The sequence below is a fragment of the Passer domesticus genome, chromosome 4 (genome assembly GCF_036417665.1).
Source record: "Passer domesticus isolate bPasDom1 chromosome 4, bPasDom1.hap1, whole genome shotgun sequence".
NCBI classification, from domain to species: domain Eukaryota; kingdom Metazoa; phylum Chordata; class Aves; order Passeriformes; family Passeridae; genus Passer; species Passer domesticus.
This window is the reverse complement of record NC_087477.1, coordinates 66,123,128-66,147,968: the sequence shown is the minus strand read 5'-3', so window position 1 is coordinate 66,147,968 and position 24,841 is coordinate 66,123,128. Positions and strand designations below refer to the sequence as shown.

The window sequence follows — 24,841 nt, the reverse complement described above, 5'->3', positions numbered from 1 at the left end:
AGAATGAAGACATTCCCATAAACCCCAAAGGAACATCAGCATCTGTCTTCAGTACTGCAGTACATACAGATCTCCCAAAAGCAAGAGTTCAGGGGCTTTTATGACATCAGAACACAGCAAAGCATGGACTCACCATTTATTCTATTCCCTGACAAAAATTCTAAGTGCTAATCTAAACACAGTATTAACTGGTCACTTTGTATCTCCATAATGAAGATATGTACCTAACCATATGTACTTAGCCATTAGTAACTACTTCTGTGTCTAACAAACCTAAATACAGTCATTATCTCACACTGATACTAACCCTTTACTGCTTTGAGTTATTACACAGCAGCACAATTAAGACTGAAGACTTCCTCTTTTCAAAAAATATACCCCTTTCACTTAGTACTGTTTTCCTGTCATCTAATCCATATTCTGTATTTCCAAAAGTCCTCCACTATAAACAGTTTATTATATACAAATCAAATATTTTCAAAAAACACCAGAATGTCTCTGATAAAAAGATCACTCTAAGTAAACAACACATCACTTTTTCTTTTAGATTGTTCCAAAGCAGATAACCGGTAAATCCTAAAGAGCAGTTCACCTCTACTCCAAAACACACAGACACCCTTGACTAGCAGTCTGAACACTCTCAAGCGGTGTCAGTAAGGTAGGGAACACAGCAGAACAGCAAATGTTGCAGCTGCTGGGGACAGCTCTGCAGTTTATTTGGGAACCCTCACTCCACAGACCAGCAGAAAGAGCCCCAGTGTCATGTAGTCAGTTGTGGCTTTTCACAGAATAAAACAGAAGCTGAATTTCTATTTTGACACCAGCAAACTCTTGATTTCCAACTTTTCCCTTTATTTACTGACTGCATGCTGTGTAAGTATGTAAGTATAAGCAGCCAGAGCTCTGACAACGGGCAGAGCTCTGAGGATTTTTAACATGTTTAAGAGGGAGGCAGTAACCTCCCTACACTCATAGATAAAGCAGTCTAATTTCTATGCCTCCTTCTTGGTCTCCTTTTGTTTCTCTGGGCAAACTTTCTTGACATTTTTCCCATCAGAAAAAAGGGAACAAGGTTTTATCTTTCAACACTGAACTTTAAAAAAACCCAGAGCTACTCTCAAACCTAAGTTTCTCTGCATGCACCTGCTGTACCCTTGAGACAGCAGTAGCTAAGGAGGTGGCTCCTCATAGTTTCCCTGTAGGAGTCAGGAAACATCTTACTTCAAGAAGGCCTGCTGTCCCTGTCATTACTCCTTCAGAGAGAGACAGTGACTCCTTAGACACCTGGCTCCCCTCCCACTGCTATATGGCTCTAAAATTACATCAAAAGTGAGATTTGCAGTAACTCTCCACAGTGCTTTAAGTGAGTCTGTGTTTCTGCCCTGAACAGCCTCAGTTGAGATCAGTACCAGGCAGAGAACAGACTGCACAAAGCCACTCCAACCCTGGGGCCATTCTCCACTACTCAACTCTTAGCAAAAGGTTCCATACACAGTGCACACAGTCCCCAGTAAGAAAATGCTTTAGTCCTAAACTCAAGTACTGCAAGTGCTTTGTGAGTTCTTTAATAAAGGGGTGTGTTTTTCAGGAATACACAAGTATCAAATGCAATAGGTTCCCCAGGTGTCAAGGCTTCCATGTCTTCCAGAAGCACTATCCCCCAGATTCCATCAGCATCCCAGCAGGAAAGCTGGTTCCCGTTGCTTGCAGGAGGGGTGGGGGCACCCAGCCTGCTCTGTCCCCAGTGACAGCTGGGACACCACCAGCCTTCCAATTAAGCCCAGGTGTCACCAGCTTAATTGGAAGGTGGCAGGGTTGCACAGCTGTCAGAGGACATGAGTTCGGCCAGTAGTATTTGCATTCCTAGTAGCAAAGGCAGAGCACAGTGAAATAGCCCAGGTCACCTGTCACAGCTGAAGCTGAGCTTGTGAATATGACAATTTAAGGAAAAAGAAAACCACCAAAAAGAAGCCAAAGTCTTTCCTGTGTCAAGTTCCACTCACAGCCATAGCCATCTGCTCCCCCATCCCCAAGGACCTAAGCTACAGCAGCTGATGCCAGCTGGTTCAGGGGTCCCTGAGGCATTTCAAGCAAAGAACTGTCTGTGGCCCTTGCCAGACCTAGGCAAAGTCATGCAGAAGGTGGTTCTACACCGTTCAGCTGAAGGCTGCACACAAATACTAGAGCAAGTCTTACCTGGGGAGCAGCCAGTTTTCAGCATAATAGATAAGCAAGTCATCAGGAAACCCCACATATCCAGCCCAAGTCATCCTAGAGCAGCAATTTCCACATTCAGGAATACTAGTTTGAAATCCAGCTGCTTAAGGAGTTCAGAATACCTGTTTTAAATAAAACCTCTTCTAACTGCAGTCAGAAAACACAATCCAGTTTGACATTTTATGTAGAGTGAGGCTCTTTCCTTCCTTCCTACTGAAAATGGTTTGGTAGGTTAACAAAGTCCAGACTCATCTAACACTCCCTCTCACTTAACAAACCCAAGACAGACTGCCAAGTCCCACTGCATATTATAAATCCACTCAAATCTTCATCTTCTGACATTTTGATCTTCACTATTACTATTTTACACCCTAACAAAGTTTTCAAAACTTCTCTACTCCCCATCATATAAATGACAATTAAAAAAAAAGTTGGAACTGAAAGAAAATCCTTCAAGTATTCAAAGTAATTTTATAGCTCACTGCTGATTTAAATAGGACAGGATACCCCAAACATCAGTGCTTAAAATTAGTCTGAGGTTAGTTATCAGCCCTGCAAACGCAACCTATTTTTGCTTCAGCCTTACAGCAGCACAGCTCTCTTCCTAAGGGAACCAGTTTCAGCAAGAGCTGATCCAGCTGCTCTTTGCCAGAAGGACCAAAGCTCAGTGTATTCCAGGGGGAGGGAAAAACAGAAATCTCATCAAATACATTAAACTACAGAATGGCTTGGGTTCAACCAGACCCTAAAGATCATCTAGTTCCAAACCTCCTGCCACGGGCAAGGACACCTTCCACTAGACCAGGCTGCTCAAAGCCCCATCCCACTTGACCTGGAACACTCTAGGAACTGGGCACCCACAACTTCCCTGGACACTCTGTTGCAGTGCCTCACCACCTTCACAGTGACAAATTTCCTCCTTATGTCCAAATCTCAATCTACCCTCTACCAGAGTAAAACCCTTGCCCTTGTCCTGTCACTGTTTAAAGTTTTTACCACAGGCCCTGGTAAAAATCATCACTCATTCTTCTAAAACCACTCAAGGTATTTTAAGGCCACAATAAGGTCCCCTCCTTCTATTCTCCAGGCTGAACAATACCAACTTTCTCAGCCTGTCCTCCTAAGAGAAGTACTCCAGCCCTGTGATCAAATTTTACTATAAATTCCTCATGGGATTATACGGTCAAATCATATTTCACAAAAAAAATCACTACAAAATTACAGTGGTGCAGTGTGATTTGATCTACAGTGTCACTTATGCTATTGTTTGTGTTGATCCTAAACAGTACCTGAACACTGCCCAGCAGAGCAATTTCTACCTGGCCACACACACTTCACTTTATAGGACACGCTACTACAGTTCTGTCTGAGAAATATTTAGGGCTATGTTGGAAGAAAGCATTCTCCTAACACATCTGCATGCATTTTGAGTTTTCCTAAATAATTTTAACAAGTTTGCAAGGGATCAACATTGTATGCATCATATTATATAATCATTGTGCTGCTTAAACATCTGTACTTTTAGTATTAAAATATTAAACTACTGCCATGTCAATCAAAACAGCAGTTTAATGGGAGACTAAATGGGCTTCTCATATTACAATCAAAACAATAGAAATACTGACATACTGTGGCACAAAATTAGTATAAATAGACTTTATTGAAGTCAGTACTCTTGTACTGAAGCCGAAGATTGTGTCTACAGAAGCACAAGTTGTAACATTTCACAACTTCTAAAAGGAATGTCAACAATTACAACGATCATGCATACCATGGTCGATAATCACATTTTTAGAAGCATTTTCAACCATTTCTAAAGAAATGCTTATAACATTGTTATATATAGAACTACTTTCAATAAACTGCAAAACATTGATTAGCTTTTCCAGTATGAGCTACAGTGTCAACACAAAAGGGAGGCATAAATGTTTAATTTATGAAATCAGAATGGAATATTTACTGTAAAGAAAAATTAAAAAGCTTTCAAATAAAGGCCATTATTGAACCAAAGTGAAGAGCACAACTTGAACTTTTGAATCCTTTCATCTCTTAAAGCTGTCCTCTGAATAACTTCAGTTCAAAGCATAAATTCAGTACTGTGAGTATTCCTTGGACTGAAGTTTGGCAATGATGCGATCCAACTGTCTCTTTGCTTCGCACTGTGGAAAATTGCTCATGTCATAATATTGAGGGGCAATTTTCACCAGCCTGTCAAAAAAGGAAAAGCTTGTTACTGATACTCAAACTTTAAAATGCATTTTACAGAAATTCTACAACTGAAGGAAACAAAAGTTATCTATTATTTTCAGCTCATTCTGCAATTCTAAGACTAACTGAAATTTACACACATGCACACACATTTAAAAGAGCAGTGCCATCCTGAGCAAGTGTCCAAGTTCAAAGCAAAAAGCATGCACATGCATCTCATGAGATGCTCCTGTATGGCCATGTGCCCCTCACAGATTCTTGCTGCTGCTTCAGCACCTGCCATGGTAACCCACACAGCCAGAGCCTCTGCTTAATGTCAGAGTCTGTCAGCCACAGAAGTCTACACAAACAACCACTCGTGTCAGAGTACGGTTCAGCCTTAGCTGTTTTAAACTTAAAAGTACAACCAAGGCCATAGGATCCTGCTTTAGGTTAGACAGTGTTTGTTGAACCAAGGTTTCTAAGCAGGGATTCAAACACATTTTCCATTAAGATACTACAGACAATATAAATATATATGTTGTGTTTTCCAGCTTATGAATCTTTAAACTCTTCCTGCACAACAGTAAAATTACAGCAACTGAAGAGCCTCCCATGTCCCCAAAGCTTACTACAACCTTAAAGACAGGCAAGATGCTTCAGATCTCTGCTTGTCTGCAGAGATTCAGGCTTCTGATTTCCTCGATAAATTTAGTTGATGAGTAAGTATCATAACAGGGAAGTTCTACCACTATTATCATCTCTTTCCTTAGAATTTTAAGAAAGCATGAAATGCTGTTCAGAGCCTTCAGAAAAAATCAGACAGAAGAAGTCCTAGATCTTGAGAAGAGAAGCACTGATACTGAGGTACTGGTATCTCCTAATGAACTCAGGTATGCAAGTGGGTGCTAGGACATACCCCAAACCTCAGAACTCCATGCAGCTCCAGGCTTACTAAACTAACTAGCTCTAAATCAAGCTGTGCACTGTACAGAGTCCAGGCATCAGAGGTCTAAACACAAAACCCATGAAAAGGCACAAGTACCCACAAAGAAAACCTTTAGTCATCTACAAGATCTCAAGTCCATACCATTGCCATTCCTCAAACCATTTTTGTAAAACTAGCTTCAAGAAAAGTGAAAAGAATTAACTTTAAAAAAGGAAGACCCCCCCCCCCCCAAAAAAAAAAAACAAAACAAAGAACTCTACAGTAATCATGACTGTTGCAGTACTTTGGCTTACCATTCTGGCTTGATGTCTGTACATGTCCGGATGTAATTCTTCGTTGTAAGGACAAACTCATTATACAGCACCCATTCTGGTTTGTGATCAAGAACAGTGGAGGGATGCAACTGCACCACCTGGTTATCTTTCACTGTTAAGTAATGCCCTGTTCGCTCCAAATGTGCCACCTAAATAAAAAGACATTTTTCCATTAACACAGACAATTTTTAAATGAAGCAATTTCAAGCTGATTGTTAAGTGTTTTATAGAAAACACACTAACCCAACTTTCAAACCTTATCTAAATATGGCACATTACTTGACCACTTCAAGTATTCATGGTTTTTTTAGACACAATCAAGATGCCAGATGTTTTTCCTAACTACCATGGTATGTGTATATTCTAACACACAATCCAAGCAACATACAAAAATAATTATCACCCAAAGGGAATAATCATTACTGTAACAGCAGCTATGCAAACACAAAAGAAGGGAATATATACTGAACAGGTCTACATCACACAAAGTCAACTGTGGTCTACTACAGACATCTGCCTCAAGCATTTCATTTGCAGTAGCCGCTGTGGGGCCAGCAGTAAGCCACAAAGTTATCCTTTTATGAGAGAGGTCTCACTACAGCATGAGCTTCAGAGCTGGAAAATGTAGGTTCAGCGACACACTTGTGCTGTGACCTTGGTGAAAATCAATTAACCTCCCTCTGACTAAGCTTCCTGCTCTCTGAAAGGGAATAATGCCTGCTTTGCCAAGATGCTCCGACACCTAGCTCATTAAGATTTGGTAAAGCAGACAGTTATCCTTCGAATTATATCCTCTGTATGAACAGCTAATCTAACAGAACAAATAACTAAAATTAACCCTTGGATACCAGCAGTTGAAAAAACCTCCTCTCATTATATATACACACAGATTAAAAAGATTAAGTAGGTTGGGCAATGGCTGAAAGACATGAAGAAGACATATTAGTAAGAACATTAGCTGTTTTCATTTAATATAGATTCTATACTTCCTTGTTTTCTTGAATTCCTAGGTATAATTCACCTCTTTTTTTTGCCTAGTCAAGAGCAAATTTCAACTATTATATTTAAACCTTTAAGTCTTCTAAAGCAATACCTCAAGTTTTAAGCCAGAATATTTCTTCACTAAGAAATTACTTACTTTGAGTGTACTTCTCTTTAAAACATTATGACATCAATATCCAGAACATGTTTTAGGAGTAGAACAAAGTATTTCAATAGTTTGCAAATTTTGTCACACAAGATTTGAGAGATTACAGTTTATTTCAAGTGCAAACCAGACTAGACACTTATCTGTCACAGGCGTAGCACAAACACAGCACACCTTGCTGTGGGATTATGATTTTTTTCAAATGAAGGGTTTTTTTTAAAATCAATTTCATTTTTTAGATCAAAAGTACATGTGCATACAAAAGTATCTATTTTACCTGTTCTATTTCCTCCTACAAAAGGACAGAAAAATGAATTATTTAGGCTTCATTCTAGAAAAGTGTGCTGTTAAATTCAATACAATTTACCTTCAGCACCTCAGTCTCACTCACATGTATTAAAACAGTATTCTACCTTTCCCAAATACAATTTTCTTTTGTCTGTAATTTGTAATGGTAGAGTTATGTTTCTTATTGATTTTACATAATTCTTAAGCACACACAAACAAAAATAAATGCTACAGAAATGTATCTCTTAATTAGCTCTTAATTTCCAGGGAAGGACAAGAATTAAAATAACCCCAATTACAAAGATGTTTCCTTAGACCACTGATATCAGGGACAAGCCACCTTTAGGTGGTTACATACTATTGTGACTGGCTTTAACCCTGAGGTACCAGTGAGCTGTTTTTGTCCTCTTTAGATGTTTTTACCAAGTGTGCTTGCTGGCACATACTGTGGTAGAGAATTTCAGGGTCAGTGATGGCAACTCTGTGGGGAAATACACAGCGCAGCTATGGCTCCAGAGCAAGCCACAGTGATCTGCCAGCTGCTGCATTTTCCTGCTCCTTCCTGGCCTGCACTATTCCAGCACAGCTGACCGACCCCATTCTTGCTTCCACTTTGTAAGGTCAGTGAGTGGAAACAATTTAGAATGGGCTCAGGCAGGCACCAAGGCTGGCATAAGAGAGCAAACAAGGCCAAATGGGAGGCAGCTTATATCACTCCTCTGAAACCCTGGCTCACAAGCAATACAGGGGTGGTTGGACCAGCTGGCCTCCAGAAGGCCCTTTCACCTCAACCATTCTGTGATGTTTTTCAGAGTATAAAGCTTCCACAGAAAACCACAGGATCATACAGAGTATGTCTACGAAATGGGTTCATTTTTTGATGAGTAGTGGTAACAAGCAAGATACTACAGAACATACCTGAACCCTGAGATCACCAAAGAATTAGGCTATTTGAAGACAACTCTAAAATAATAGGCAAGTGCCAAGCCAGCCCATGAATCTCTGCAACAGATTACTGTGCATGCCCACATGGCTGATGACTTAGAGACTATTGTAACATTTCTATGAACATGACAAACCCAAATGGAAACAGTGGCACATACCACAAGAGGAAAATGTTTCACTTCAAGTTCTCATCAAAATTTTATTAAGAATTACACACCCTCCTCTGGAGTATGCTTGTGCTTATTTATTAGCTATCATGTCATTGAACCTAGAGGGCCAAGTCAGGGGTCTTCAATCAAATATTAACAGTAAATCCAAATGCACTTGAAAGGTCAAAAGCAAGAATAGTATCACAAGATCCAGCCCTTTTAGATTTAAGGCTATACATTGGGACATGGTAGTCTTGACAGTTTACAGAAGTGTTTGGTCTTTGTTCTTTCTGACAAACCAATAAACCTTGGCAGTTGCCTGGATTTCCAAAATTTCTGCTTGGAGCACACGCAAGAGTGTTTCTGAATCTATTAAAAGTTTTACACCACTCTTCTGCATTCCTAAGGAGCAAAATGAATACTATTAAATGCATCACTGACCACCTTTGTGTCGTAAGTTTATTTTATTACCATTCTATTATTGTAGGAGCCTGATTATGTAAAGATTTCAAAATATACATAATTGCATACAAGAAATAAGCACCAAAGAATGAGTAGCATCAGGTATGAGATTTTAATTAGAAGCTAAATCATCTGACCTCTGACTTCCTGTACAGTATTGGTCTTTTAAGTTTATCCTCTGTAGTGACCATGATATACATAGCCTGTGTTTCACTAAGTCACATCTCCCAGGAAAAATTCCAAGCTTAATCTGTACACCTTTCTAGCCAAGAAGGCCAATGGTACCCTGGGGTGCATTAGGAACAGCATTGCCTGCAGGATGAGGGAGGTGATCTTGCCCCTCTACTCAGCCCCATCTGGAGACTTCAGACCAGGCTCCTCAGTACGAGGGAGACCTGGAGCTCGTGGGGCTATAAAGATGATGAAAGGACTGGAGCATCTCTGTCACAAGGAAAGGCTGGGGAAGCTGGGCCTGTTCAGCCTCCAGAAGAGGGACCCCATTAGTGCCTAATCAGTATCTGAAGAAAGGGTGGCAGGAGGAAGGAGTCAGGCTCTCTTCTGTGGTGCCAAGCAACAGGACAAGATGCAACAGACAGAAATGGATTGAAATTCTATTTGAACACGAGGAAGAACTTCTTTACTGTGCAGTGACAGAACACTGAAAAAGACTGCCCAGAGAGTTTGTTGTTTCCCTCACGGGAGATATTCCAGAACTGTCTGAACACAATCCTGTGCCGTGTTGTCTAGGATGACTCTAAGCAGGGAGGTTGGACCAGATAATCCAACTGTGGTCCCTTCCAACCTGACCCATTCGTTGATTTGAGAACACAGGACTTGGTTCCACCTTTAAATTCTGATTTAAATTTTCATCTATCAGTTCTTGTTCTGTCTTTAATACTAGATTAAAAACACAATGACAAAAACCTAGGTTGTTCTTGACAACTGATAAAAAACAAAATCACCAAGAGGAAGATGACCCATCCTTAAGACATTTGCTTGCCTTTTCCAATTTGTTTCCTCAGCTCACTTTCTACAGTGCAACTATTTTTTGCTTAGTCTTAATCACACCTCAGCTACTGTTAACACTTTAAAGGTCCTAAGCTTAGTTTTGAATGGGTATCAGGGATAAGCCTCCATTAAGGGGTTACCTATTCTTGTGACTTACTTTGATCCCCAAGTAACACTAAGCTATGGTATTTATCCTATTTAGATTTTTCTATAAAGTATGCTTAGTTACTTAACAGAAGTAGGAGAAATAATCTATACCTAATTCTGTAACTTTAGTACCAAATTACAAATATATCACAGTTGTACAATATGCCAATTCCTCTCCCTAAGACAGACTATGTTCGCAACAGAGTAAATGAGAAATCAGTATTCCCCTTTTTGCAAAGATCACCCTTGCTGTATTTTACATATCTTTTGCATATTCTGATTTGTGATATAGAAAGTTATTTTAAAAAGTTTTGCATTATAAGAACTAGAAGAAATCTGAGACACAGCACAAAAATTTTAAAAGACATTTAACTTGTCAATATCTATCTTTCCAGAAGTTTTACTATACACAGAACTGTTGACAGTTTTAAATTATTTTACTATTCACTTTGCTTGTCTATGGCAGATTTACTGGAATTCAAATCTCCATTTAAATATGACGGGTAAAGAGATGATTCATCACCAGTAGAAATTCCACATTTATCTGTGTGACACACAACCAAAGGCACGTATACAGTACTTAGTACTGATTGCATAACCAGTACTATTACAATAGTCAGTACAAGCCTATACGGCCTGACCTAAACCACAGATCTTGATTAGTACACAAAATTCTATAATGAAATTTTATTACTGTTTTAGGACAGCAGGCAATTACCAAAGTCTAAACAATGCAGCAAATGAGATGTATTTCAAGACAATGGCTACCACTGCTTTTTCCACTTCACACTGCCTTTCTGAATTTAGAAAGTTTGAAGAATCAACTTCTGCCATGTGTTGTCCACACACCTCAGTACTTCACATGCAGCCATCTAGAGTACATGCACATATTTCACAAGTGTCCACACTTGAAATCCCACACATATTCTGTACTAAGAGGACAAAAGATGATGTATGCATTTCATCACTACGGTTTTCTGAACAAGAGCCCCCAAATGCTGCAGCCTGAATATTAGCTTGGAGAGGGCATAATGTGTATACAGACTACAACCATAAGTAATTCAGCTGCTGGTAAATAACATCTGAGTATTTAAAATTTTTCTACTGAAGGTTTCTTAAAGCACCATGGAATTCATCATAAAAGGTTCGGAGTCAAGGTCAAATACATACCACACTATCATGGAGGTTTAAAGAATTGAAGAAACTCAAACTAAAATAGAATGAAACACTTTGAAGCAGAAGAGTAATGACTGAAATGGCTTCCACTCCAAATAGTTTCAAAGGTCTGCTATAGCTATATCCTGATACACCCCAAAAACTCTACTAGGCATTTTGAGTGAGGGAGGCACTAAACAACCTACTGACTGTGGAAGACCAAGGAGACTTCCAGACAGGCTTTAATTTTCATCTGTATCAGCCTACTTACTACTCTATTCACAGCAAAAATACTAAGTCAGATCTTTAACTCCTACAACACAAAAATCTACTTGCACCAACACTGGTGCAGCTCCACATGTATGGGAATAGGTGTTTTCTAACAGGAAAACACCAATTACAGGAAGAGTTTTGCTCCGAGTAACATAAAATAAACTGAGAGCACAGCAACTTCCAAGTACATGGCCTCCCCACAGGTGCAATAAAGTGAAGGAAGGCATGGGGTGTAGTGCCAAACAAAAGTGCAGCTGTGGTGCTCAGACCTGCCTGGGCCCGAAAATAGCATGCTGGAAGAACCATTCTTTGTCTTTCAAAACATTTACAGAATTAAAGGTGTAGGTGGGAATGTGTTCTGAAGCATTTGCCAAGGATTATACAGAGAATATGTCCCAAGTTCAAGGACTGAACACAGTTACAGCCTACTTGTCTGAAAGGTTACAGCAAGTAAGACTTTATAACCATTTAATTATTTAAAAGCAGCCAACAGCCTTAATCTCCCATTTGCATTACAGTGAAATGCTGTTGCCTACATTGATATTTCTGTATTCTGAAAACCCAGGAACGTGTTTTTGCTGCAGACTGGCTGGCTGAGCCCTGGAGACAACACTGGGCAGGAGAGGTTTAAGGACAGGGTGCCCAAGTCCATGCCCCAGCTCAGGCGTGTAAGTGCAGTGCTTGTCAGGTCCGTGCCATCTTCACCTGCACAGAACTGACCAACTGGCAAAGGTTTGTGTTTGAACAGCACCAGAGTGCAGCTAAAGAGAAAAATTAGGAAATGCAATGGGCACTGGTCAGCCTCCTAAAGATAACAAGATTGTATTCTCCAGAAGTGAGGTTTTAGGCTCTAGTAGAGATGTTGCAGAAACGTGTCAAATGTTTTCTTGCTATGAAAAGCATTATCACAACAGTCCAAAATCAATGAGGATGAAGATTCACAGTTTGTATCTGCAAGAGCCAGCAAAGAGACTCCAGCAGTCTTAAGAATGAATGCTGAAAAGAAAAATCACAGCAGGATGGGACTAAGGGGAAAAAATACTAAAAAAAAAAAACCAAACCCAAACCAAACAAAAAATCAGACAAAACCCCAAGCAGTCTGCATTCTCGCCTGGGGGCATGCTTAACCTGAAATACAAAGCATGCAGGTGGCAGCAGTGGAGACTGGCTTCCATAGCATCCCGGCTCAATTGGAAAATGCATTTCAAACAGTATACATCTTGAGATTACAGAAGTGTTCCAGTATCTGACTCATGTAATTGAAAAGTAAAAAATAAATATGGAAAAACATATAAATGGAAATACTCTCTTTCTGTAAGTACCATGTATTTTTTGTATTTACATACCACTATTCTTCCCCTTTTGGCATCAGATTACAAATAGCTTTAGAACTACATATTCTGCAGTTACTTTGAAATGTTGTATGTAGTTACTTCATGAATGCTCATACCAGAAAGATTCTGATACACCAATAAGATTGCCTTCAACTTATTTTCCATTTGACTTAAGAATGTGCTACTTGAGTCATCACCTAGCAACCTGACAAAGACTACATGGTAATATAGTTAGCCACATGTAATTTAAGTAACATTTACTAAGCTTCAGTAAATTGTAACAACGATACTAACATTATGAGCCACATAAACACTGAACTGATTTCCCTAGGAGAATACACACATACCTGCATGAAATACCCAGTAACTAATGCCTTTCTTATGTTGATGTAATAGTCTCGACTGGTAAAATCTGTGCTTCTACGGGGCAAATTAAATCTATCCATGATTCGTGACAGCTGTTGGCGTACATTGTCTGCAGACATCAGGGACCTGTAGTTAATGAAGTTGTCGTAACACCACTGAACCGACTCATGATCTGCAACATTAGAAAACATGAATCAAAATTAGAACAAGTAAATAAAATAGCGACTAACAGATTCATCAGTCAGATGAACCAGAAAAAAATATCCATAAACTTTTATAAATGGTAACAGCTCTTGCTTTATTCAGATAATTTCCTGCACTAGGTAACTTGCCAAAACTTTGCTATTCAGGAAGCACACGGTCAGGACAGAAGAAAAGCAGGGGTTTTCCCCCCTCACCAATACAACACAAACACAATCACTGCTCTTTTAGTGAAATACCATGCCAATAAATTTTGGACACTTCAAAAATCCCATCCTGCAACTAGAAAAACCATCTTCCAAACTTGAAGTGCAAAACATTTTGTCAGGAACACTGCACAGCCTTTAACTACAGCATGCAATGAACATACAAGATAACTGTACATAACCACGCTGTATTTAAGAAATGAAACCCTACTTCAATCAAGCATTCAAGTAAAAACTAAGAGCTATACAGTCTGTTCTCAAAGTGTGACACACCTCGCAGCAGTTTAAGTAAATGTGACTGGTAAAATACAGCCACTGTAACAGAACTCCGTACTCCAACTGTTCCTGCTGCTGGTAGCTCTGAGAAATCTGATCAAACAGCAAGCCTCAGCCATTCTGTCAGTATAAATTCATGCATGTTTCACATCAAGAAACCCAGTTCTCCCTAGCAATTCTCTGACTTTTCAAGTCATGCTCTTCTAATCTTTGTCAGTTTAATAATCCAACAAAGCCAGACTTAAGAATTAAAACTTAAGGTAACTCTAGGAAAGAAGAGACTCTTCTTAATTTGCACTGAAATGAAATGATGGTTATGTCAGTCGAGGTAAGTCCAAGTTCTTTCTTGCACTTTTACCTCACAGAACATATTTCAAATGAAGTATGAATGAAGCTGTTGTACAGTTATGATTCCACTGTACAGTACCATAGCATACTACTTTTTGAGCCAACTGAACTGTGCATCATGAATAAGCCATAAATGTTTTATATTGTTCTATATACAAACAGTAGTAGCATTTTGTCTTCTGATTCCAGAAGACCATGCACAATTTCACAAGATGATTCCTGAAATAGCTCCATCCCTCAGTAACCTGAGTATTAAAGCAATGGCTTCCAGAAAAAGACAAATTGTCTGTGAGATATTCTGGATCCCATTAACAAAAAAGCTAACAGGGGAAAAAACAAGCAATGCATGTTTTTATTTACAGAAGTTTAATAAAAGTTTCTCAGCTATTGTTTGTATTGTAAATGGAATGTATTTGTTGACTTTTGCACTTATTTTGGATTGTCATATGACAGTCTTAGAAGGTTTCAATACAGAATTTCTGTATCAAACCTGTAATAGAAAGGGGAATTAAGCTGCATTTCTTTTTACTCAGGGTAAAAAGACTGCTTGCTTTTTGTTTGCTAACAGGAAAGTATAACTGGAGCACCTGAGTTCACATAGCTGGCAGTTTATAGAATCTTTTTATTTGCCACCAATATAAGTCAGTTTAAAAAAGTGGGTCACTTTCTCATTGTTGAAGAGAACTCCTAGCTTCACCTCTTCATTCTTATCTTCTTTGAGTTGCTAAAATACACTTCAGCTATGTTGAAGAGGATCATACATTTTTCTCTAAATTCCATCCACAGAAATGACATAATTGAAACATATGTATCATACAGTTTTATGTTGCTTCTTGTTGATGCATCATCCCTTTACCTCTCAATCTATTTCCAAAGCTTTATTACAGAATTCCTAAATACATTAAGAAATTAGAATAAAAAAGTTTTTTGTTCTAAGACAATATCCTTCTTCAAATTCACAAGGTTTTTTTCTGCACTGCTCTTCCTGAAAAATCACTAAGCAATTATGCCTATTTTTTATAATTAATGTAAGATAAACTTCCAATATTTCTTAATTACAAGAACAGTTGCTTCCTTCTGTCCAAGGTTACCAAGCATTGATTTAAAAGCCTGGCTTATTTGCATGCTCATCAGTTTATTACAAGATTGCCTGGGTAGTTTTTTGGTTTTGTTTGATCCCCCAAAGGAAAGTAGCACTTAAATAACAAAACCCAAGCCCTTCAAGTGTCCTTGGAACCCAGAAATGGAAGTTGGCAGCACAAAGCATAAGTAATTTTACTAAAACAGACAGAGACTTACTTTGCTTGAAAGCATGGTAGACATTCAGCAACGTCAAATGATCTCCATCTATGTGGGCAAACCTCATCTTGGCTTCATCTGCTGCTTTCTTTGCTTCCGTGGGGCGAACAAAACACTGTGGGACTAAACAAGGTTGGTATGGGCCCAACACAAACGCCCATATCGATGAGTCACGCATTCACAGATAGAGGAACAAGGCCTAGCTAGGTCAGTTCACAGAGCATAGGGCAGGGCAGGATGGCCTCCAACTGCATCTTGGACTGTTTACTACCTTGATTTGGTACATCAACACCTAACCACATCTGTAAGACAAGAGGGTTTCAAAGCTACAGAGTACCTGATTATTTAAATAGAATTATATGTATGCATCAAAATCTCTAGTCTGAAGGCCATCAAGGTTACCTACACAGACTGGAAGACTAAACAAATCTTAGTTCAAATCCAGTGCTGATAGTTCTACCAGGAGCTAGTGCCCCATGGAATTTAAACACTTTTAATAGCAAATTTGCTTTTCAGAAAGTCCCTCCAGAGAAAGTAAGTGTTTCTGAAACTGTAGTGTACTAGCACAGTCTAAACCAACTTGAGGTTTGATTATTACAAGTCTGTTACTAGACAGAACACACCAGTCAAGTCTGTTCCCACATGGTATTGCTATCAGCACTGGTATGCAGAAACATGTGAATGAAGGCATTAATAAGTCTAAAGGCTGTCATGGTAGCGGTAGTGGTGGAAGGTTAAACCGTCCTTTGGCACTACTTGAAATAAAAAATACAGATCAAAAAATACAACATGATGAGCTTTCTCTATTCTTATATTCTCTTACATACATCTCACTCATTTCACCTCCATCCAAAAATCCTGTTTTACCATCTCTTTTCCAGAGAAAAATTAGCAAAGACCATAAACAGTATTGCAGCCAACTTAATTCATGGTCTGTCAACATTCCAGTATGTTGTGAGATTGATATCAATCCACAAGATCTTGAAAATAGTTAGAAGAGATCTGCTGCAGAAGGGAGGTTGCACCAGGTCACCCACTGTGATTCCTTCCAACCTTACCCATTTTGTGATTTACTTTATGTAGATCTACACCACAAAATAACCAGTTTGGTTTTAAGTAAGTGTAATTTTTAAGAGGTTAAATTTAAATAAAATTAATTATTAAATACTAAAAATCATTTACATTTTTTCAGCTGCTTGGGACTACATTAGTTTTCTCATTAACTGAAGCCCTGCAATCACATGAGAACAACTCTTTGCATATGACATATCCCTAGCAAATGAGGGCTTTTCTGTGCAGTGTTAATACAGTTTTTCTTTAGTCTTAAATTTGCATAGAAGCCCCAAAGCACTAGATATTGTGAGCTGAATACCAGATGCAACTTGAGCGGGGGGAAAAAAATAAAAAAAAAAAAAATCACACTCTAACAGTGAATCATGGTAGCAAATCAACAAAGACCAATGCATTAAAGAAAATGGAATGCAGGTATGAAATAACCACCCTGTATAATGGGTCCTGCATTTAAAAAAAGAGGTAACATCAAGTATATTTTAATTTCTAACTCATAAAAGCAAAATCCAGATTATTTTATCACTGCCTTAACTCAGTGTTTCAAAAAGTAATAGTACTTTCCATACCACAGCATGGCTCTTATAAAATGTAGCACAACCATTTAATCTGCTCATTTATTTAATGGTATTTTTGCTCTTTTCTGTCACCTAGTTTCCCATTCAGTCCAAACTAAATACATGGATTACTATCAACAACCTGACAATCTTTATGTGCACTTAATGCACCAAAACATACTACTATGCTGCTGGTTTAAAGTGCTTACTTTGGGGAACAGCCTTAACAAAGACCACAACTATGGGTTTTTTAAGAGTAGTGTTTTAGTTATGACCCATACATTAACCAGCTTCAATCCATTTTTTATTTTTCCCCCAAAACTTATTTATCATTATATTAATTGTGGTTTAAAACCAAGAAGGTATCATGGCCCGGGGGAAGGTAAATTGGAAAAGGAATAAGGCAAATCAGTTGAAGGCCATGGACAAAAAACTAAACAGACTTGTTCTGTAGTAGATACTGGGGGGAGAAGGGGGAAGAGAAGAAAAAGACAGGCACCAACCTACCACCACCGCCTACCATTTAATTAAAGAAAAATATTATGGTTCTGCCCTGCCCATCTGCTCTGAGTCTGAACAATCATAACTCTGAAACAAACATTTTAACTTGTTCTTAAAAACTTTCATGTAAATATAGTGTAAAACTAAACTGAAGCAACAGATTTTACACTTAGTCAAAACTTTTTTTTTTCTCTATCCAACCAAGTCAAGCATGTCAGCAATACACCTGCACTGTGGAGAGCCTGGTAAATTATCACATCCTTAAGATAAGAGTTCTTATGAGTATGAGCACCCCCATTTTCATAACAGATTAAAATCTGCTGCTTGTCCTATGACCTCTAGTTATAAAAAAACAAAGTTACTTATACACAATGGGGAAAATTAAATACAAGGTTTTCTTGGTAACATTTTTCTCTCATTAAGCTCTCTCAGCAAGCAGCTCTGCTCTGACACAGAGCTGTTCATGTAACAGCAGCAAAGTACAACTGTACACCTCAGTTAATTCTTATAAAGATACAGCTTCCTTCTAAGCTTCTTTTTTCCCTTTGGAAGCACTGCTCTCCAGCTTTGCCATTTCTTAACTGAAAAATGTATCATGTACCATCTTACGATTTAATATAAATTATACTTTAATCCCTTTGGGAAGACTGTGATTTTTCAAAGTGCAGAACAATGCACCATACAAAACAGATTTTACTGCCTTAAAAATTAGTGGTCAAGATGACATTTCTGGGCCTGGCTATGAACCTAAATGGAAATTTCTGTTCCACTAGCCTGATTCCCCATCCCCAACAATTCGAGTATTTATACTTTTAACTGATGTTAGGAGCAAACTCTTAGATAATTTTATGCACTAGTTTTCAACATTACTACTCACTAGCTTCAAGGTCTCCACATAAATCCATAATAACTGAACCCATATATGAAGTTTTAAAAAGAGAATCTAATTTTATTAAAAATATATTTATGTTATTTTCCTGATGTGGGAAAATATTTTCCCCAAACTGAAGATGTGCAATTTGTTTAGTTTCTCTTTTCCTGCTATTACCTGACAACATGGCAGTAATAGATAGGACCTCATTAGAACAGTTGTAGTCACAGCTTGCAATAACCATTTTAGCCAGCTGTGGATCCAGTGGAAATTCAGCCATCATGGATCCCAACTCAGTCAAGTCTCCATCATCATTTAAAGCAGCCAGATAATTTAAAAGCTCTAAGGCTCTCATCAGAGTTTCAGGAGCTGAAAGAAAAAAAACATGTAAATTTGCACATTACCCAAACTCTGCTCTGAATCAGGAAAAACCAAGGAAGCACACAGACTGTTACTAGGTTTCGTTTTTTGGTTTTTTTTTTTGGTTCTCCATTCACTAGCATCCAAATGCAAAACTGTTGCCAAATCCAGCAATATACACCAAGCTTGAATGAATGGGGGCGGCAGGGAGGGAACACTTAGAAAAGCTTTAAAATTAATCACAAGCTTTGAATATTTGAAGATTACTGCTTTTCAAACAGCAGTGGCAGTGTGAAATATTAAATACCAGTAATACCACTTTTCCCTTGCTCCATACTAAATAAATCAATAGTCCTAAAATTTCAGCCATGTCAACACTAGATACCTACAGTCTTTCAGAAAGCCAGCAAGAATGTTCTCTTTATCTTACATTCCCCAGTCAGTATTAACCCACAAAACCAAAATTAAATTAATCAAAAGCCTAGCTTTCTGCTATCATACATATTACACAGAACAAAGAATTTAACAGTTCTGTAGAACTTTTTAAAAATTTACAGAGTAGGTCAGATTTTTATTTTAGGGGAAAAAACAACCAATTCACCTATTTATACATGACTGATTTACATTTTTGATTAGCAGTATCACCCACTTATTTCTGAAGCATATATGAACATTTAACACTTAGAAGAAAGATACATAAAAACTACCGTTAGAACCACACCATGCATTCAGCTTTAAAAAATGCTGGCCCATTTTATTTACAAACAGATGTTAACTGATTGCACAATTAGAATGTGCAATCAAGGTGATAAATAAAAAACATCAAATAACAGACTCTGTAATGCCAAAAATTCTCTCTTATTCTCTGAAGACAAGGGACTTTCAGTAGCTTCCTTGGTTTCACTAAAAGCTCTTACACAGAAAGAAAAAACTTGCTTGGATGTGACACAGAGCACTAAATTTCAGGATAAACAAAAGACAATTCCTTACAGATTACAATAAAAAACCAGAAAAAAACAATGAGAGAATTTATTCCATGTTGTCATTATATAAAGTAGTCATAAAAATAAAGATTGTAAAGATGGAAAGAGATACCTGGAGGATCCATAAAATCAAAGTGCACCAAATCATCTATACCAAGCTTCTTGAGCTGTAATACTACAGATCCTAAGTTAGACCTCAAAATTTCAGGGTATGTGTTGTCCTGGGGGGATGAGGGGGGAAAAAAAAAAAGAAAATTTGTAACACTTCTTCAGACACTTTATACTACAGAAGTATTCAATTTCTTGTTTTCTTTAATACCACAGCACTCAACAACCTGAATCAGACATTCTTACAAACACAATGTAAAAACCACACTCTTACCTGCATTTCAGTTTTGTAGGCTTTCTCTGTATAAAGCCTGAAGCACTTGCCTGGCCGAGTACGACCAGCACGGCCAGCCCGCTGCTGGGCAGACGCTTTACTGATGGCAGTCACCAGCAGAGACTCCACTCTGATACGAGGATTGTACACCTATTGCAAAGTGGAGGCAGAGCAGGACAGAAGGTAAAAGAATAAACAATGTTCACAGATAGGACAACTACCCAAACTGCTTAAAATTTATTTTTAAACACAGCTTCTGCGCAAGTTGTATGTATCTGAAAAGGAAAAAAAAGAACTGGCTACAAAAGACTCTGGAGAGCTTCAAATACAACTGCCTAGAGAACAGCATTTTTTTATTCATCTGTTAACAGCAACTCCTGCCAGGCTCCCTGTTCTTAAATGTATTTTTAGATAAGATTTTCATGGCAAATGGAATGTGTCCAATTTGTTCTACAGAGTGCTAAACAGTCATGGTGCTTTAAAAATCCCATAAAAATGTTGTCTTGATGTAACTACTGATGTCTTAAGTTTTAGCTTTCATATTTTTCAGTTTCTGTACTGCTTTAGAGTGTAACTCTGAACTTCATATAAAGTATTAGCAAGTTCTCGTCACAGTTTAGTTAGATAAAACAATTCTTTTCCAGCCTGAGAACCAAGGACACTGTTTTGGACCGAAAAAATGTAAACAATGCGAATTGAAGAAAGCAATTTAGGAGGATGGGTCTTCATAACCCAAAGCTGTAATTGGACAATTAACCCCAATCTGTAAATGGACCAAAATCTATGAAAGTGTCAAAACTCAGAGCAGGCATCCACCTTGGGTAGAGCCACGGCCAGGCTCTTGTACTGCCCAAGGTGTATGCTTTGAAGGCCTTTTAACAAATACCTACATTATTCCTTTAACACTGTCTAGCCTCTGTTCCAGGTAGCTTCTCTAGGCATCACTACAAGCTTGAATAATCAGATTCAAGATCAGAAAAATCTAACATTAAGGTTTCATGCAACCGTAAAGATCAGGCTTGATAGCAAAACTGTATTTCAAGGGTACATGCAGACTATCACAGTACAAAAGATCTGCTGGTATTTAGTGTAAAACTTCCACTGCAGTCATATCTGAATAGCAGCCCTGCCAACGCAACAGGGCTCATGGGAAGGATACACTGAAAACAAAGGCAGTAGTCAAACAGTAGTTTCAGCTGAAGACATTTTCAGTCCATGTTTTAAGACCTTTCTGGTACAATTCAGCATAAAATACATACAGAAACCTTAGTTTTTACACTGGAAGAAAACCTTCTGTAGAAAGAACTATTTGTGAAAAAAGTTCAGCCTTAATGGTGATTGAAATTTGTGCATGAAAATACACTGGCTGTACTCACATTCTGCTGTGTGTCTGTCTTATTTTGCAAAAGTTAAAAAGGCTGAAAATGTGTACCACTACTAAAGGAAAAGACTAAGAAACCAAGTTATAAAGTTAGTGAAAAAAACAAATGAAGTCAGTGACATTCATATTTTATTTTATGTAGTTACTGGGTTGACTGTAGGAAAGCTACCTTAGCTCCTCTGAACACCCTATGATGTTCCAAGAACCACAATACAAGCTTGATTACAATCTCCAGGGCTGCAACAGTACATGATAAATACTGACATGAAACAGCTGGGATCATTTCTTCTCATTTTAGTGCTGGAGTTTTCTACAGTGACTTAAAAGAAGAGAAGGCTTCTAGAACAACTTCTATTTACTTTCATACAATTCATTTTCCTTGAGTGTCCTCAAGCACAGACTAACAGTACAAAACTGCCCTTCCTGAAGTATCTAGAAAAAACTATATTCCAAGTCAAACACCAAATCCTCAAATTTTTTTATAAATTATTCTATCTAAAGTTTGCAGACTAAGAGCAATCTGTAAAAATAATAAATTAAAAACAAAATAAATCCAAACGAATCAAGTTCAAGATTTTAACTGTAAAAAAACCTGTCAGTGTTTGCAAAGGGAAGAGAAGCCTGAGCAAACCAGATTCCATCACCTTTCCTACTATAAAGAGAAAAAAAACAGTACCTACCTTCTGTTTTGCAAAGCCAGGATCAATCACAAACACTACGCCATCTATTGTCAATGATGTCTCAGCAATGTTAGTGGACACCACAACCTGTCAAAAAAAACAACCAAAACCCAAACAACTAAATTAAACTACTTGCTCCTAAAGATGAAGAATTGGGCTCCAATTCTGTCTCTGCACAAACTTTCAGTAAACTTTCCATCACTTAATCACTACCAGAGCTGCTCTCCAACACTTTCACAGGATGATCTGAACTCAACAAGAGGAACTTCTAGTGAAAAGAAAGCAGTTTTCATCCACTGTTTTTTGCTCCCTATGGGTCTATTAACAACATAACAAATGTTAGTTGTGAAAAAGAAGAGCAAAAATTTAACTTATGAAACCACTACTCAAATTTTTTTCTCACATCTCTGGTACAAAATGACAAGTTATACTGGTACCCTTGAACATAATGTATTAATTCTAGATTTTTACCTTTTTCTGAAAGCCTGAACATGGTAAACTGGTTAAATAATATGAAATTGAAAGTTGCATATATTACCAGCACAGTATTTTTTTTTAATCTGGCTTGAAATAAAGCTGTTACCAACACATTCCAGCTAAAATTGTCAACAATATTATTTAATTTCTACTGTCTACCAGATATTCAAACACCTTTACATATCTTTACTGTTACATTCTTAGCCTTTCAGAAGGTTAAATCAGATGCAACAATTAAAGCAAAGGTGACTATCAGAGTTCCAAGGCTTGATTTACCACCATTTAGATTTTTATGTCCAGAGATGCAGTGTAACAAGCTATGGATAAGATACCATTAGCTCTCATCCCAACAGTGACCACATTCAATCAGGTTATTACACATTATTATCTCTGAAAAGATCCAAAACCTACTCAGCACTTCATTCAAAGTGCTTACCCTTCACTTCCTAATTTCAGAGCATTTTGTCATTACAGCATTCAGTAATGTATGTCAAGGATTCAGTTTATCAATTCGAACTGCAGAGACCCCTAATATTTAGTTCAGAATTACACAGAGGCCAGTGACTGCTGATTTCCCTTCCTGCTTGCTGATCACTTGGCCAGTCAGCTACCTTTCACACTCAGCTTGCCTCTTCTTGAGGTCTAGGCTTAACCAAATACTACAATATACTGAAAGCAGTACTTTCGGAAAAACACTGACAATTATTTTGGAATTACAGTGTTTCACCCTAAAATGATGTGCTACTTAGAATTCCTCAAACATATAGAAAATACTGTACACATTCACAGGTGACCTGCACAAATTAGTCAGCAGATAACAAGTGCAAGTCAGTGCAAAATCTCAATACATCTTCATTAAAAATTTCTAAGGCATTACATATACAAATTAAACTCATACTGTCACATTAGAAGTCTAGGCAATCCACATTTAGCTTGCTGCTATAGAGTATATCTCATTTAAGCTTTGTGTTTCTCTGTTTCTGCAAATGTACAGCACCATCCACACCCAGATTCTTCAAATACTAATTACAGAGCAAAACCAAAAGGCTTTGCTTTTATCCTGCAAATTTTAACCTCTGATTTCTATTAGGACACTTCAATATCAGGAACTCAGTACAGTTCGTGCGCTTAATCCACAGTGGTACAACAATTTAATCTGTACCTGAATTCACTTAATCTATAACAGAACTTTGCTAAGGTAGAAGGAAAACAGTTATTTACACAGTGAATTCTCTTGCACATACAGATATCATCTGTTAATGCCACACCGCTTGAAAAATGACAATGACTGACTGTAAAAAAAGCTCTAAAAAAGGCTGAAGAAATTATAATATCTTTCAAGTCTAAATCAAAGTACAAAGTTACTTGAACATCAAACAATTGAAATTAGCACTTAACTATATAAAATAATGAATTAGAATTAACCTTAGCTATAGTTTTGCAGTTTCTGAGATTAATTTAAAAACTTTGTTTTGAATATTAAAACAAATAGTATCTACCTCTAAAAACAGATCTGTACTGCATATGTATTAACTAGAAATACTCAAGACTGCTGAAACAGAAACTAGAACGCAGTTTGAAAAGGAGATAAGATGACAAGGAGCTTTTAACATAGGACAAAAGAAACTTTGTCATCTTCGTCTTCCTCAATTAAAAAATCATTTTTACTAGTTAATCAGAGTATTTGTCTGTAATCTTAAGCCTTCTCGCAATAATAGCTGCTTTCTTAGCTCAAAGAGGACAAAGAAGTGCAAAGTTGTGAAGCTGCATGCTTACCAGCTGTTACCATCATTACTGCAGCAAAATGCCCCACTATTCCAGCATCTCTCATTCCATGAGGTTAAAGCTCAGGAGATACTTAGTCAGCTACTGCAAGCACTTCACTTACACTTGTATGACCATTAGAGCCTTTGAAAGGATTCAGATCACCTGCTGGCTCCCTCCTCAGCAGTGCTAAAATCTAGGTTCAACTCCCACAAAGGACTGGATGAAAACAGGTATTTTCTTAAATAGACAGGCACAGCACCACAGTTTTACTTTACATACCTTGATCACTAGACTAACTAAAACTAAACCAACATTTAAAAAAATTACAGCACAGATGCACTTTCACTCATAGTTGGATTTGTTATGGAGAAAACAAGTAAAGCCAGAATATTTCAACCAAAGAGGAAAAGTAACTTCATAGGTCCAAGTCTGCTGCCTACATGCTGTGCCTGCTTTTCCCTATAGCAGACATCTTTAGGGCATAACTTCTGTAGTAAAACAGCTGCTACACCAAGACTGTCTTCCTCTCAGAGACTGGTACTG

The 24,841-nt window shown here is 37.8% G+C and overlaps 1 protein-coding gene across 1 annotated transcript in view; it reads right to left on the bottom strand.

Moving 5' to 3' along the window:
• Positions 1 to 3,858: 3,858 nt before the first annotated feature.
• Positions 3,859 to 24,841, bottom strand: part of DHX15 (DEAH-box helicase 15) — a 44,996-nt gene continuing 24,013 nt past the window's right edge. The window contains exons 7-14 of the mRNA XM_064418506.1: positions 22,055 to 22,141; positions 19,994 to 20,143; positions 19,724 to 19,832; positions 18,446 to 18,637; positions 15,272 to 15,394; positions 12,923 to 13,113; positions 5,647 to 5,816; positions 3,859 to 4,425 (exon numbers count right to left, since the gene is read on the bottom strand). Of these exons, the coding sequence (XP_064274576.1) occupies positions 4,308 to 4,425; positions 5,647 to 5,816; positions 12,923 to 13,113; positions 15,272 to 15,394; positions 18,446 to 18,637; positions 19,724 to 19,832; positions 19,994 to 20,143; positions 22,055 to 22,141 (1,140 nt within the window). The 3' untranslated portion in view covers positions 3,859 to 4,307. The remainder of the gene's footprint in view (positions 4,426 to 5,646; positions 5,817 to 12,922; positions 13,114 to 15,271; positions 15,395 to 18,445; positions 18,638 to 19,723; positions 19,833 to 19,993; positions 20,144 to 22,054; positions 22,142 to 24,841) is intronic.